At 35.9% G+C, this 16,974-nt stretch overlaps 1 protein-coding gene across 1 annotated transcript in view; it reads right to left on the bottom strand.

The window, feature by feature from the left end:
• Positions 1-10,559: 10,559 nt before the first annotated feature.
• Positions 10,560-16,974, bottom strand: part of LOC117299129 — a 41,912-nt gene continuing 35,497 nt past the window's right edge. The window contains exons 14-19 of the mRNA XM_033782590.1: positions 16,781-16,919; positions 13,192-13,526; positions 12,438-12,576; positions 11,534-11,733; positions 11,156-11,294; positions 10,560-10,843 (exon numbers count right to left, since the gene is read on the bottom strand). Coding sequence (XP_033638481.1) covers positions 10,560-10,843; positions 11,156-11,294; positions 11,534-11,733; positions 12,438-12,576; positions 13,192-13,526; positions 16,781-16,919 — 1,236 coding nt within the window. The remainder of the gene's footprint in view (positions 10,844-11,155; positions 11,295-11,533; positions 11,734-12,437; positions 12,577-13,191; positions 13,527-16,780; positions 16,920-16,974) is intronic.

Below are 16,974 nucleotides of genomic sequence, written 5' to 3'. Positions count from 1 at the left end.
ATTTCGTCCTCGTTATAAAAACCAAGCAATTATTTGTATCAATAAACTCAATAATTTTGCTAACCTGAAAAACACGCACCGGCATGCACAAAGGCAACCAACCAGCCAATTAACCAAGTTGAAGTGTCGAACTGTTCTTGTAGGGTAGGCAGCAACATACCAAGACCTTTTAGCAAGACAGTCCAAGCTACTTTGGATGTAAATAAACCCAACACAGCAACCCAACCATGAAGACCACCATCTTGTAAAGTCTCGATTGAAAAGTGCAAAACGCGTTCAAAGCAGCCGGACTTCATTTTTGAACAACCTTTAATTCTATAAACGACTTGATAATCAACATTTCTTGATAGGGCGAGATTTAACTCAGAGTTTATGTTTTGTATGTCTAAGATAATATACGCAACTACACTTTCAAAAAGACACTTGTGGCAAAGTGCATTTCACTCCACAGACAGACTTTGTGTGTGGTTTAGTGTTTCATCAATGGCAATAGCTTGATCAACGAATTCTACAACAAAGGCCACCTTACACAAACATCTTATCGATGGTAATAGCTTTCAGTTACACGCTCCGGTGAATAACACTTAAGAGGGTTCACCCATGGAGGAAGGAAGAGAAGAAGCTCGAACGACCCGCAAAACCGCAGAGTAAAACAATTATACTCTGACAATGCCCCTGTCTGTGGTGGCCCTGAAGGGACATCGCACATCGCAAATATCGTTGCAAATATTTGCGATGTCGCAAGTATCTTTGCAACTATCTTTGCAAACATTTGCGCTGTCGCAAATATCTTTGCAAATATCTTTGCAGATATTTGCGATGTCGCAAGTATCTTTGCAGATATTTGCGATGTCGCAAATATTATTGCATACTTGATCGCATACTTCGTCGCATAGTTTGCATATTTTGTGTCCGATATTTGTTCAAGAGCCTAGAAGGCTTCATGACGTCAGAGTCGTGATGATAAAACATTTTCTCGCGGCAGCCATTTAAATCCTCTGTAACCGTTCAATAAAATTTACAAACTTGGCTCTTTTGAGGGCATTTTACTATTAATAACAGCAGTCTTCACCTGATATATCACCCACTGAGAAGGCAAACAATCTGCACCAATGATATTAAGGTAAGTTTTGTAATAAAATGTAAATTTGTTTGATGATTTACTTCGTGTTAAAAATTACGTATACAAGTACGTGACCGACAAACTTAGTGCTGCATCTCATTCGTAAAAACTGTATTTTGGTTTTATTCTCCACATTAACTGATGAATATAAAAGTTCCACTCGGGAATTATTTGACAAGATAATACTGTGAAAGTAGGGCCGGTCTTCTTAACTTGTTTGTGGTTTTATTTTTCGTTGGCAGTCATCAAATTCCTTGTCCGCTGATTTGAAACAAAAAAAGTGTCTTTGTTATTGTTTATAAAACATTAAATCCCGAGGCCAGGCCGAGAGCTGGATAGTGACATAAATTATAAATATTGTGGTTTCGTTCAAGGTAAATGTATTTTTTTTTTTAAATAGGCATTACATTAAACACTGATTCTACTTCGCTTTGTTCTTTTTTTTCGAGAAAGATTTTTACTGTAGGCCTACTCTATTTATAATAATATTATGTTTAGCTGACTGATCATGCTGATGTACCACTATTAGGTATTTAGTAATGAGTTTATTTAATTAGAGTCTTCTAATGGAAATACATTTCTTGGCAACTTAAAAAAGGTTACATAATTCTAAGTTCAAATAATAAACTAGGGAGACCACCATTATAGGGCTAGATAGCTCAGTTGGTAGAGCGCCGGCACGTTAAACCGGAGGTCGTTGGTTCAAATCCCGCTCTAGTCAATTTGTCTTTGTTCATCCCAAAATCATTTAAAAATGTACCCAGTCAGTTTCCCTTGTGGTTTATTATTTGATATCTGATATAAAAAGTCGCATCCCTTTAAGGTGATTCCCTGTCTGCCGCTTCCCAGGTTGTATCGTTACCCGGGTGTGATCCCTGGCTACACCGCAGTTTGCGGTTGAATGGCTTCTGACAGGCACCCCCGAACAAAGATATTGACTAAATAGGGAGACCACCAACATAGAGCTAGATAGCTCAGTTGGTAGAGCGCCGGCACGTTAAACCGGAGGTCGTTGGTTCAAATCCCGCTCTAGTCAATTGTTCTTTGTTCATCCCAAAATAATTCTAAGTTATTACATGAACTTAAATATTGGCCATGGATGAATGACAGTGATAAACCTGCATCATGCAGGGGCTATGGGTTGGGGGGACTTTGCTAGAAGAATATCATTTGCTTTGTGGATTAATGATTCCAACTTTTTTGTAGAAGAGGACTGGCATTCATCAACATTACTTGTATTAACTTTCATTGTTTTATTTTATCATGTAGGCCTACAAGTACAATGCACGGCTGGAAGAATGACTGTGCGGTGTGAGGAAAATCACCAGGCCGAGGTTCAAGTCCAATCATCCAATAGGGGCAAAGGGATACTTGAACACTGCATAAATCTATCAGGTATGAATCACATAATTGGTTTTTACCTAGACCCAGTAACTAATGGGGCGCTGTACTCCTTTTTTCGAAATGTTGTCATCTTACCGATGATGTCAACATTTCGAAAAAAGGAAGCTGGTCCGACCGATAATGTCAAAACTTCGAAAAATGGAGTACAGCGCCCCAGTTACTGGGTCTAGTTTTTACCCACATACACCGATGTGTGTTATCAGCACTGTATATTCAGTACTTACCCGAGTTCTGTAAAAAAAATCACAGGCAAATCACCGGCTATGCACCATTCTTTCTCATGTTTGGAAGACATCCAAACCTACCAATCGATTTGATGTTCGGCCTCAACACAACCACCGGTGAAGATCAACCAAACTACGAAGAGTTCGTTGAGAGATATCGAGAAGGCCTCCTCACTGCTTACACGATAGCAAATGACCATTCAACAAAATCCAAAACAAAGCAGAAAAGGTTGTATGATCGAGGTACACGAGATGCTCCTCTCCGTCAAGGTGACCGTGTTTTGGTTCAGCACAAGCACATCGTGGGATCACAAAAACTTGCTGACAGATGGGAGCCACATCCTTACGTGGTCCTTTCAAAACGACCAAATCTACCTGTTTATGTGGTATATTCTCCAGAAAGTGGAAAGTTTTTGCATATTGTGTTGAAAATGTATCAACAGATGCAATTAGTGGTGTAACGAGAATTAATTATTCTGATGTATAAGAATATTTGTCTTTAGAGGATTTGTTTATGAAACCAGGGCCCGGTTGAGTAATGTAATTTTATAAGAGTTTTGTACATATCACTTTAAAGTACATCAGGTAGAAGTTATGCAATGAATTGTACATTGTGTATGTTGACTCGCTAAATTGACATGTTGTAGATACAAATATTCTGCAAATATCGGGCTGACATTTTCGCAAAAGAGAGGAGGATGTCACGGCCAGGTGTTCATAAAATAACACCCCCCGTTTAATTTTGGTTAATTCCTGTTTTGCGTAGCGCCCCCTACGTTCTCATTTGTATTTCCCGCCGTTAGCGTCATTCTTAAATTGGCCGAACTATCATCAACATCTCTGTTCGTCCAATTTACAGGTATGATTCTTATTTATTTTATTATATCTTCATGCATTATTTCTTAAACTTTCAAGTCTTACCTATTATCAGAAGAATGCATGATAATCGATTGTTTCTTTATATCAACCTATATTTGTGCTATTTAGTGTATTTTTAATCAATGTTCTTTTGGTAAACATGAGATATTGTGGTTCGCCAAGATGGCGACCGGGATTTAGTTTTATTTATTTTCCATTTAATCTATTCGTAATTATTGTTTAACTATTATTGTTTAACTATTATTGTTTAACTATTATTGTTTAACCATTATTGTTTAACTGTTATTGTTTACCTATTTTGCTGTAATTCTTAAATTGGCCGAACTATCATCAAGATCTCTGTTTATCCAATTTACAGATTCGATCCGACAATAAACCATATTCAAGAGATCCAGTTTCCTCGTGCCTTATTAAACAGTGACTTCTAACAACATTGCTATGGTCACATACTGATTGTAAGACTCCATTTTGTAGATCAAAAGATTTTTTCGAAATAATAAATTTTCAATTTGCACAAATCAAGAATTGAACTTAAAGCCATTGGACACTTTCTGAACATAACACAATTTAAAAGTTCACAGTATTATAAATAACTTACAGGGATTACAAAAGGTAATAATAATTGACTTCCCTTGAAATTATATTCCATGAAACGCTTTACTTTTTGAAAAAAACATTACAACTGTTATCAATTCTCGGATTTGTTATTAACACATGTCATGACACGGCGAACGTGCGGAAACAAGTGTGGGTTTTCCCATTATTTTCTCCCGACTCCGATGACCGATTGAGCCTACATTTTTACAGGTTTGTTATTTTATATAGAAGTTGTGATACACGAAGTGTTGGCCTTGGACATTACTGTTTACCGAAAGTGTCCAATGGCTTTAAAGCAGTCAACAGTTACGTATTTTCCAAAAAGGCACAATCTATTCTGTGTGACAGTCTTTTCCCCATGTTCTCCTTTAAGAATGTTTAGTAGACATTCTTTATTCTTGAGATCCAGTCGTGATAGAAACAAACTACACGCAGACTCGAAAACCCGTTGGTAATTTGTGAACGTAGTTTAGCTCAACGCTTGCTATCTCATGGACACACTATAAGTGGATTCTCAACAAGTTTATTGAAATTTAAAGGAACATTACCAAATTGGTTGTGCTAAACATTTGCTGGCACTTGAAGACACTTGACACTTTTGTCTATTGTCAAAAACCAGTCTGTTTACGTGGTGTATCTTAACATAATTATGCATACAATAATAAACCTCTGAAATCTGAGCTCAGTCGGCCGTCGAAGTTGCCAGATAATATTGACAGAAAAACCATTGTCACACAAAGTTGTGTGCTTTCAGATGCTTGATTTCGAGACCTTAAATTCTAAATCCGAGGTCTCGAAATCAAATTCGTGGAGAATTACTTTTTTGTCGTAAACTACGTCACTTCAGAGGAAACTGTTTCTCACAATGTGTTATTCTATCAACCTCTTCCCATAACTCGCAATCAAGAAAGGTTTTATGATAATAATTATGTTGAGTAATTACCAATAGTGTCCAACGCATTTAAGGCCAAAGAAGCTTAAAGACACTGGAAACTATTGGTAATTGTCAAAGACCAGTCTTCACACTTGGTGTATCTCAACATATATATGCATAAAATAACAAACCTGTGACAATTTGAGCTCAATCGGTTGTCAAAGTTAATAGGGTTCCAAATCTCATTTTCAGCAAATGTTTACATGAAATAATGTGTAAGTATAAATAAGATCATTCATCGATTTACAATAGGGGAAATGCAGAGTGAATATTTGTCACTAGTTAGTGTGTATATTGTTACAAATTATTACTTGTCAGTGTGGTCCTTTACCAAAGAACAATTTTTAGCAACAAAGAAGTACTATTTGTAAGAATAGCAATGTTGATTACATCTTTTATTTATGCCCTCTTTATACAACAATACATAACAATAGTTCGACATTTGACCAGTGGAGACAAAATTAAATGGCTTAATTCCCCCCTTTAAAGATTATTGCAAGGTTCACATTTATCTGTATTTTTAAATGTTTGTTTATTTGCAAAATTTTACAGTTGAAAATTGGAGCACCAAAGGATAAACAATAAATCATCCCGTTTTTTCAGCTTGATTTTGTTTTTGGCTAAGTTTGTGCAACATTAACTTTTTCTTCCCGAAATATTTTATGGAAAAACAGCATAACACAAACATTGGGTATCTGATCTACCTTAAAGTTTGATTAAGTTAAAATAACCTTATTTTTTTTTTTTTTTTGACACTTTTCCGAAATTTGTTTGACAAAGTTGTCTTTTGAAGTGTTCTATGTTCCCTACCCAGAAGTAATATTTGTTGTCTTCTTATATTTTAAACATTACGCACAGCCTTCGATTTTGTCACAGGCAAATATTTCCTAAGTTATAAAATGCAACATTTTTAAACGGGTTATGGTAAACAAAGGGGAAATTAACAACGATTTTATATAATGGTAGTCCCCAGCATTGTACAAGACAAAACATTACTTTAAGTTTGAACAAATACTACATAATGTACTAACATAACCACACAACTTCAATAGACTGTGAAAGTCGACCTCTAGAGAATCTGGACGTCTTTAAACCTAGAAAAACAGCTACAGCGTGCAGTTTTGCGCACTTGAGTAGTGACGTTTTAATTATTCTCGACCTTTATCGACCATTGCAATTCTTCCTTTTAAGTCAACTTTATGTTTTCTACTAAGTACACATTTGTTTTCGACACAGGGATTCATCATAAGTTATAAATGCACAGTTAAGTAACGAGTTTTGGTCACTTAGGGGAAAATTAACAAAACATGTATACAAATAATATGATGAACCCCGGCAAATGCGCATGGACAATAGCTGAATTTAAATGACAACACTATACTAGGCACGTCAAGACATACTGTACGCACATTTCCAAAAAAATCAATAGACTGTGTAAATCGACCTCGTTACAATCTGGACTTCCTGAAACTTTTAAAAGCAGCTTTACAGCGTGTATTTTTAACGTTTTGTGCATTTGTATGGTGATGGAATATTAAATTTCATCCAATGAATCGCGTAAAAAAAAAATAAATAAAATAAAAAATAGTAATAAGAAAAACAAACTAAATGTTTGGTTCTAAGTTTTAAAGTATTAAGTCCACAATATATTTTAGGGTCTTTAAAAACAGTGAAACCAACGCGGTGCAACGGTTCTTTTCAGAACCACCACAACGCATTAATAGATTATCGTTACATGTTGTTACCGCAAACCTTTTAATAAAAAAAAAAAAAAAAAAAGTAATGAGAAAATTGGTCATCGTTGGACTTACACGGTCTATTATTAGTTACTACCAACAAGTTTACTTTACGTTGCAAATCACAATCGAGGAACAAAATGTAAGATTTTAAAAGTGGCAAGGATAATGCTTTGTTTTTGATAATTCAACAACGTAGCAGTTTGACCCCCTTTTTGATTGGTAAGTGGTACCATTATTCATAATCATTTTACAGCCCTACTTATCGAGGCATTATGTGTTGGCCTGATACCTTTTTGAATCGACAAAGATTCGAACCCACAAACGATTATCTTTGCCACTTTACTTTGATTCCGGTGCAATAAAAACATTCAATTAAAACATGCAATTGAAGTAAAATCTAGGTCTAACTTTTTATGTTAGCTTAATAAAGTTACGTTTAAATAAGACATTATTAAATCAGAAACCATTCTTAAAGCTCGAATTCTTGAGTAGTAATATCAATAAACGTTCCTTGCTTTTTGCAAAATGTTTTTTTGTTTTTGTATTGTTGTATTTCATTATTTTCAATACATTATTTGTTTACTCAGAAAATAGTAAAACTCTAAGTCGTCCAACTCGTTTTCCTGGTCGTTAGCATTTGATGTTTGTTTAATTCAACAAAAGAGAATTCTAGCATTTAACATTGATTTCAACTTTTACCATTAATACATACATCGATATAATAATTAATAATAACTCAACAAATGTTGAAAGGTTTAAATCTTCTAATCACTGATTATATAATAAGGTTACCTAGATAACGATTATTGATTTCTCATTTGATTGTGATTTGTTCAGAATTCAAAACTTTAACAAACCGTCTGTGATAGTGTAAAATACCTGCTTGGTCACCAGATGTTATGAACTCCGTTGCTTACCATAGCGAACTATAAAACAAGTACCAGTTGATGCTCGTTACCATCGTTTGCCTTTAACTTTTAAAGGTCAGTGTTCAGAAATAAATGTCAATTACAATAATATTCCCGTTGTTCAACATATATTTTTATGGTACCATTTTAGTCTAGTTTATCATGTTTTGTTCTACTAAAACCAAGAGACTTTGTAAATCTTTGAAAACTGGCAGTAGGAGAGCTCACTAATGATCTACTTCTTACTTAAAATTTAGTTGAATGATTTTTAACAAGTAGCTGTGACCTACTTTAACCCTTAACTATCAAATGTGTTCATGTGTTTGTCTCGTCTTGCTTGCTTGTAATTTTTATTTGATTACATGACACATACCATCAACATTGGTTGTTCTGTTTACAATTTCCATCAGTTTTGTGGGTCATTTGTTTTATCCCATGTTTTGCTCCAGCTCTCTATAGACATACATCATATTCTGTCACTTATAATTCACTAACTAAAGTCAAACACTCACAACGGTTTTCTCTCATTTGTGATCATACATACCAAGCGTTTAAAATTTGAACCAACACCACATTGCCTAGCTACTAACTTCGTTAACTAATTTACGCCTAGTAATACTAATATTTTTATTTTACATTTAGGAGCTTTTAAAAACACAATTAAATTACAACACTTTCAATCAGAAACCATTCTTAAAACATTTTTTTTTCCAGCAGTTTGGTAACAAGTAATTGTTCTTTTAAGGCTTTTTGTCACGTTTTATCTCTTGAAAAATATGAAACTGTGTTTATTCTTCTGCTCAATCGCAGCTTACATGTATTTATTTTTAAAAACATTTTATTTAAACCTAGTCATAAAAATGGTTCCTGATAATACAATTTTACCAATAATTTATCATAACAATTAACACCAATATAAAACTACCTTAACACACAAACATTGATATGTGCAGATATTAATTAAATAAGTTACAGTTGAGTGAACATTGAATGTGACATAAGTTCTTTAATCAAGCTGGAATGTGATACTGGATATTGGAAAGGTTTTGATAAAAGTATTCCCACCTATGTCAAAGCACTTCTCTGTTCATTTATCATTTAGCAGTTTTTTTACGCCATGATATGTTTTTGAAGGTTTCTGTTCACATTGCCAGAACTAATCTTTCCCTGACCAGGGGTTGATTTCACAAAGAGTTAGGACTAGTCTTATCTCGAGTTAGGACCAGTTACTCGTCCTAACTTAGGAATATCCATGCAAATTTGTATATCTCCTAGGACTAGTCCTAAGTTAGGATTAGTCCTATCTCTTTGTGAAATCCACCCCTGGCTAACTTGTTTGTCCAGTGCCTTATCATTAGTGTTACGCACGGGTCATCTTAGCATTAGTGTTACGCACGGGCCATCTTAGCATTAGTGTTACGCACGGGCCATCTTAGCATTAGTGTTACGCACGGGCCATCTTAGCATTAGTGTTACGCACCGGCCATCTTAGCATTAGTGTTACGCACGGGCCATCTTAGCATTAGTGTTACGCACGGGCCATGGCGCACAAAGCAATACAGTTACAATTAAATACAATACTTTAAATCAGATACCAGTCTTAAAACATATAGTATTTTTTTCCACAGTTTAGTAAAACGTAGCTTTAACAAAGGTTTCCGATATGACATTTTTACAATTTTTATCGTAACAATTAACACCTATAATCTTAAAACACATATATTGATACGACTGGTGTAGATATTATTAACAAAGTTAATAGAAGTTCTTGAATCAAGCTGGAATGTGATACTGGACAGTTTTGGTAAAGGTGTTCCCAGTATGTCAAAGCACAAGTACCACTTATCTGCTCGTTTATTATTTTAGCAGTCGTTTTTGAAGGTTTCTGTTCACATTGCAAAAACATTGTATTTCCCTGTCCAGGCTAAACTTGTTTGTCTAGTGTCTAAGCAAATAGAGTAATGCACGGGCCATGTCATACAAGGCAATACAGTCAACCAGTTCCAAGCAAATTCCACGAAGAAAAGCCATTCGCAATTCATTGTTTACATATTTTTCTTGTTTTAAAAACTACTCATGCGCCACCAAAGTAGTCATGTTACATTCACAGTAGTTGGTTTGCCTCTCTGTAAAAGTTGCCTCGTGTGACAAGGCCCGTACACTATTTATAACGGAATAACACGAGAATTAGGCATGGGGACACAATGTCATGATATCCCTTCAATGTTGTTATGGTATGTTGGGGAGATGTTGATCACCACAAAGCGCGTGACTTGTTTTAAGACTGGTTTAGTTTTACTGTACACAAAAAAGACAACAAAATTTGAACAAACGTTCACGTGTTACCATGGCAACTCTTTCATTTTTTTACCATGGTACCCACGGTTTGATATTGTTGTTTGACAAGCTAGATTAAATAGTAATTTAAAGGAACACGTTGCCTTGGATCGGTCGAGTTGGTCTTCGAAAAGCGTTTGTAACCGTTTGTTTAAAATGTATATGGTTAGAAAGATGTTTTAAAAGTAGAATACAATGATCCACACAAATTTGCCTCGAAATTGCATGGTTTTCCGTTTAATTTGCAAACTAACACGGTCAGCCATTTATGGAAGTCAAAAATTTGACTCCCATAAATGGCCGACCGTGTTAGTTTACGACTTGGCTGAACAGCTTTTCAATTTGACGAATAAATGCAGGAACTTGCGATTTTCCGTTTCCTAATCATTTGACTGTCAAGGGGCTGAAACATGTTTAGCCACGAGGCGGAGATTGACGGCGTACTTTGATTTCAGTCTTAACAACACGAGACCCATTCCATTCACTAGCTCTAATGACTCGTTTGTATGGACCCATAGCATCACCAGGTTGTATATATTCAGCATTAAGGTTATTATCTACACCAGGTATACCAGAGCATCTATTAAACCACCATCCTCCTTCACTATTCAGACCTGGGCAGTTTGTTGAGCCTTGGTTAATATCTTTGTGATGGCGAATGCTGAAGGCTTGATTGTTGGCAGTCTCAAGAATATTATCTGAAAAACATAATAAAGTACAAATAATCAAAACCAATATTTGATGCTCTTTTAGTTAGACAGTTTAGAGTTTTTGGTAACCATTTTTTTTAAGGAATTTCACTCCTAAACGCGTTTTCTAGAAAATAAGCAGTCTAGGCAGTTTATGGCACCACCATACACTGTTTTAATTACGTAATCACTTTACAGGTTTTGCACATGTTCGAGATCGTTTGTGCTGATTTATGTGTGAAGATTAAAGCGGAACGAACAAGTACAACATCAGCGGTTGGACTCATAATTCAGTATTTTAACTAACATTGAGGAACTTACTTCTGCATCCAATGAGTTCAATGCTTACAGCTGGATATCCACCGTTTTCGATTTGTGTGATGCGGATGAAGCGTGCTCTGATTGGCTGCTCAAACCATATGTTCGTAACCGGTGATTGTTCTGTGCTGCCAATGAATGTCTGTAGCACACGAGATAGATAAACTTTATTGAAGCCAATTTTGTTTATTGAAGCAATTGCCTGTATATTAGGTCTTAAAGTAAAATAAAAAATGAATTGTTCAAAGTGTTGCAATGTTCCTTGTGCGTACGAGTTTCTGGAATTACCAATTGTCTTTGTTCAAAGCTGGTTGAGTCCACCAGAATAAAAATAGTCAATTTGATGAACCATTTTGTTAATGTAATGACAAAACCATTTACCTGAGGTTCTCCATGGTGGCTTACGTTGACCCAGGTAACGTTGTCGAGACTGTATTCCACTTGAAATGACGTTTCATTTTTCCCTTGTGCTATGACTCCCTCAACTAGTGTTACTAACATCAGGTCAATCTGAAGCCGTGGTGATTCGTCGGAAATGATATGGGCTTCATTAAGAAGGCGTTGTCTACATACCCAGCGTACTGTAAAATACAAACATTTGATTGATTGAAGATTTGAATTTAATGCGTTGTGCTCCAGTTCTGTAAAGTGACAGTACACCTGGATTGTCTTTATAAAAAAGGCTTCTCCATAACACGATAGGCTCAAACTGGGCTCTGGTTCGTGAGTTAAATAAACAAATTTAGTTTTGGTTGATCAATTAAGTTCATAAATACTTACTTCATAAAAAAAAAAAAATTGTGTGAACATCATAATTTAAAAGGTCACCAAGCTTTTGATAAATTTCTGATCATCAAGAGCAATTAAAGCAAAAACACTTGTCCATAATAAGAGAACAAAACGGAGAGACATTATCGTAAGAACCAATTCTCAGATCGAAAGTCTGTGGGGAAAACAGTTCCGTTTATCAATCAAATAAGTTGTTATTGCCATTACTTTAAAGAAATATTACAAAACGTGAATTTACCTTAACTATTTACGAACAATCTTGGTTTTAGAGTTGTAAGTTGCTTCAAAAAGCTGAGCAAGACTCATTCAAATATGTACATTTTAAAATTATGAATTGTAACTTTATCAATCACTCTTTTAATGTTTCAAATATTGCTGTGTTTGATTTTTTGTGTAGATGTATATACACAGTTTTCACGATCAGTTCACTGTTATATTTAGACGAATATAACTTGTTTTAAAGACAATGTGTTTCAGACATCTCATTAGAACTAACCTTTGCACCCTAGTAGTTCAACACGTATCCACAGAGAGCCATCAGTCTGGTTTAGTGTGATGCGGATATAACGAGCAGTGATTGGTGGAGTGAACATGCTGGTAGCTACCGAGTCTGCTGCGGTGTTTCTTCGGATAATCTGTTAAGAAACAAAAACTACAAATTATCAGGCTATCTCCATCAAATAGCATGTCACTCACTAGTAAAACAAAAACCATTTAACTTAGCAAAGCAGAATTATCAATACACATTTTGTATTTTGTCAAATCAGACTTATGATCTCGAAATCAATTCAACTGTGCATATCACAACAGTTGAATTGATATCGAGACCATATGTCTGATTTAAACAAAATACAAAATGGGTAGTTAAAAAGTAGCCATAGAAGCTTAAACTAGACTATCTTTGGCACAGCGACATTGTGGTTGTCCACAAACAAGTTGAACAGGATCCGTTTGAATAGTTTTGCTTGTCAGTTCTTAGAGTCGGACTTAATGGATTTGTGAAACCATTATAAAGCGCCAATTCATCAAGAACAAAGCGTGTTATAGTGGGTAAAAATAATGTTTGATACACTTCTCGAATTTGCATTGAAAGTCTGACTCCCTGTCTGATTGAGATGGTGAGTGCATTCCGGGTGTGAGGAGCAAAATGCGAGAAGGTGCGAATGGAAGCAGACTTTAGAAGCTTGACAGGTTGACATAATTAGGTTCCAATAACCTAATCAGTTTACATTAAACATGTATGTTCTTACCTGTGCTGAACCCATAGTATGCCAAGTGCTCTGGTCATCACTGTACTCCAGCCGGTACCCATGACTCACATCTTCATTGATTACCTGATCAGATCCCTGCAGCATCATAATTCCCTCTACTATGACATTACTTTCGAGATCAATCTGTAACCATGGGTTGATGTCATTAGGATCAGGGCACCAGCCAATAGTCTGACTGTTTGCTGATTGAGTGAGTCGTGCATTGCTTGGTTGACAGTTACCATCTTCCCTCTGCTGTGGACTTGATGCTGTGATTTTGTAGTCTGGAATGCTGCCATCTCCCATTCCGAGACGATCCAAACAGAAGAAGCGTTCTGTATCAGTTAAAATAAAGGCAACTCAATAATAGGTTAATCGAAGTGCATTTGTTTTATAATGTATTGTTCTAATTCCGGTCACAGTATGGTCTTTTTCGGACAAAACAAAAAAACAAGCAAGTGACTTTACCGCCATCGACATAACACAGTTCTGAATCGTTGTAGGGTGTTATGGCCGAGCGGATAGACACTTGTGTCCCTGACCAAGACAATTAACTGTAGTTGCCACTCTCCACCCAGGGGTAAATGGGTACATGTGGATGAGGGCAGAGATGGTTCTTGTGATTGGTTTTAATAGCCGAGTAGCGCATATTAACGTTGAACAGGCTGCATACTCCCCACTAGGGAGCTGAAATAGTTTAATGAGTAAATTAAGGCCTAGTAACCAGGGGTAATAATGTGAAGCGCTTTTGGACGGCCTCCGGGTGTGAAAAGCTCTATAAAACGGGTTGTTATTTATTATTATTAGTAAGGTTTAAGGTTAAAGAGTTATTGTTTCCACAGTAACGTTGTAAAACAGGCAATAGTATATACATATTCCAATTAATACAGTTAAGCCAGAAGAAAATAAATACACTTTTATAAAACTGCAAGGGGGGCTCACTTAGAGGTACACCCCTAAAACGGTTGTATTTAGCCCTTGAATTTCGCTACTAATTGTTAAAAGTATAAATTAAAATTAACGTTTGACTGTAATACATGTTCAGATCACACACGTTTATATAAAAGGCAAAAGTGTTTGTAACAATTCTGTCGAATGAGATCAATTTGAATTCAGTAAGTGTTTGCCTAAAGTGTGAGACGTAGCCCAATAAATAGGAAGATACAAAGTTTCAACAAACCGAATTAAAACCATTGGACCCTTTTGGTTCAGAAAAAAAAGAAAAGTTCACAGATTTACAAATAACTAAAAGGGATTACAGAAGGTAGTGATGAAAGACTTCTCTTGAAATATTATTCCATGAAATGCCTTACTATTTTGAAAAAACAGCAAAACGATACCAATTCTCGTTAACGAGAATTACTGATTTATTTTAAACACATGTCATGACACGGCGAAACGCGCGAAAACAATGATGGGTTTTCCCGTTACTTTCTCCCGACTCCGATGACCGATTGAGCCTAAATTTTCACAGGTTTGTTATTTTATATAGAATTCGTGGTACACGAAGTGTGGGCCTTGGACAATACTGTTTACCGAAAGGGTCCAATGGCTTTAAGAGAAGAATTGACGGTTATGTTGTTGCCAGTTGTTGTTATACAAATCAACGGGATTGATAAATAAATAAATATTTGTTTTGTTTATGACTTTACCATTACATCCAAGGAGTTCAATACGGAGCCCAGGACGACCGCCTGTATAGTTAGTTGGTGTGATGCGGATGTAGCGTGCTCTGATTTCCTCAATGAACATGTTGGTTACTCTGGTACGTCGATTTGTATTTCCAGAGAATCTCTGTGGAAAACAAAAGTGATGCTCAATAACAGCAGCTGTCTTAGAACAAACAGAACATCTTGATTCCGCCCAGGTCTCAAGAATCACTGCTTCTGTACACGATATAGGCCCTGTTTTATTTTGTATTTTTTTTTTTTTTTTAAGTTTAGATTAGTAGGATTTGAAATTTTGCATGGTGGATTACGGTATGGAAAGGTTTGCGTTCACACGATGTAACGAATATCTATAAATGAGTTGGTGTGGTTCTGAAAAGAACCGTTAGTTTCAACTCGACGTTTCGATCAGTATGCTCTGATCGTCTTCTGGAGAGTTGGGATTCCTAAATAAATGAAGACGCTTATTACTCCAGTTTATTTGTGTAGAACGTGCTGCCGCTCGTTGTTCTGATGAACACTCTGTTATCAAAAATGTCATGCAGAATCTGGTTTAAACGTTCCTTTTGTTCATATTTGTAAAATACTGTAGACATCTGGAAACACTGTACAAAAGAATGATTGACTTTGAAGGGAATAGTGAACTTGCCAGTTTCAGTGAATTCATTAAGAAACAATATAATCTGCCTAATACATTACATGTGTTGTTGATTTTACACAATATTCTACATGTAAAGGTTTTCTGTCATTTAGGTATGAAGTCCTACCTGTGCGTTGTCCTCATCTGTCCCTCCTACGAAGCGCAGGCCTTGCTCGTTGTCACCGTAAGATACGATGAACTCTGTAACCCAGTACATTTTGTCGTTGTTACCCTTTGTAACAACACCTTGAATCAGTGCCGGGTGCTTTAGATCCACTTGGAACCAAGCACTGTCTTTGTCATTTAATGTGGAACACCAGCCACCTTCCACACGAAGCCGTCCTTTAGGGTTCAAATCGCATTCCTGGTCATCAGTAGACGATGTCGTTATGCTTCCATCAGGGATGGTACCATCTCCCATTCCGAGCTTCTGATGACAAACTTTATGAACTGAGAACATAAATAAATTCTTAGTGTTTTATCAAGCCAGCCTTTAGTGAAAACATTATTTTTTTTACGAAATTTGAAGTTTGGTTTTGTTACCTTCAGAATTGTTTAATTTTAATTAATTCTTACTGAGACCTTCGTTTACCTTAGAAACACGTTTTAATTTGGCTTTATAGTACATGTTCATAATAGTAGCTGTTGGGTAGTCTAATAATTATTTACAATAACTTTGAAGGGGAGTGAGGTTGAGTCAAACATATTCTGACTTTACGACTTTCTTTCCCACTTCTATGTTTTGCAGTGACTTCATTTGCACTGCGCTCAACTCACAATCGAGTACAGTTTGGAATGTCTCAATTTTATGACTTCGTGTTCTTGGAGAACATGGTGAGTGGTCAACAGCATACATCATTAAATTATATCCTTTACCTTTGCAGCCACTGAGCTCAATATCTTAAGTATTCCAGGTTGTTGGTTTGCAGCTGATGCACCGAATTTGTCATGTGCAGTGTTCTGTGCAAGTCTGGCAATAAATTTGAATTATCGTTTGACTGTAATGCATGTTCAGATCACACATGTTTTGATACAAGGCAAAAGTACTTGCAGCGATTGTCTATAATATTGTAACAATTATGTCGAGTGAGATCAATTTGAATTCAGTAAGTGTTTGCCTAAAATATGAGACGTAGCCCTTTAAAATTGAAAAATCAAAATTTCAACAAACCCAATTAAAGAATAATTGATGATTATGTTGTCAGTTTTTGTTACACAAATCAACGGGATCGATAAATAAATAAATAATTGTGTTTTTTTTTGTTTTTTGTTATCACTTTACCATTACATCCAAGGAGTTCAATACGCATCCCAGGACGCTGATAATACCCAGTTGGTGTGATGCGGATGTAGCGTGCTCTGATTTCCTCAATGAACATGTTGGTTACTCTGGTACGTCGATTTGTATTTCCAGAGAATCTCTGTGGAAGACAAATGTGATGCTCAATAACAGCAGCTGTCTTAGAACAAACAGAA

The sequence above is a fragment of the Asterias rubens genome, chromosome 14 (assembly GCF_902459465.1).
Source record: "Asterias rubens chromosome 14, eAstRub1.3, whole genome shotgun sequence".
Lineage (NCBI taxonomy): Eukaryota > Metazoa > Echinodermata > Asteroidea > Forcipulatida > Asteriidae > Asterias > Asterias rubens.
This window is presented reverse-complemented; position numbering and strand designations above follow the sequence as displayed.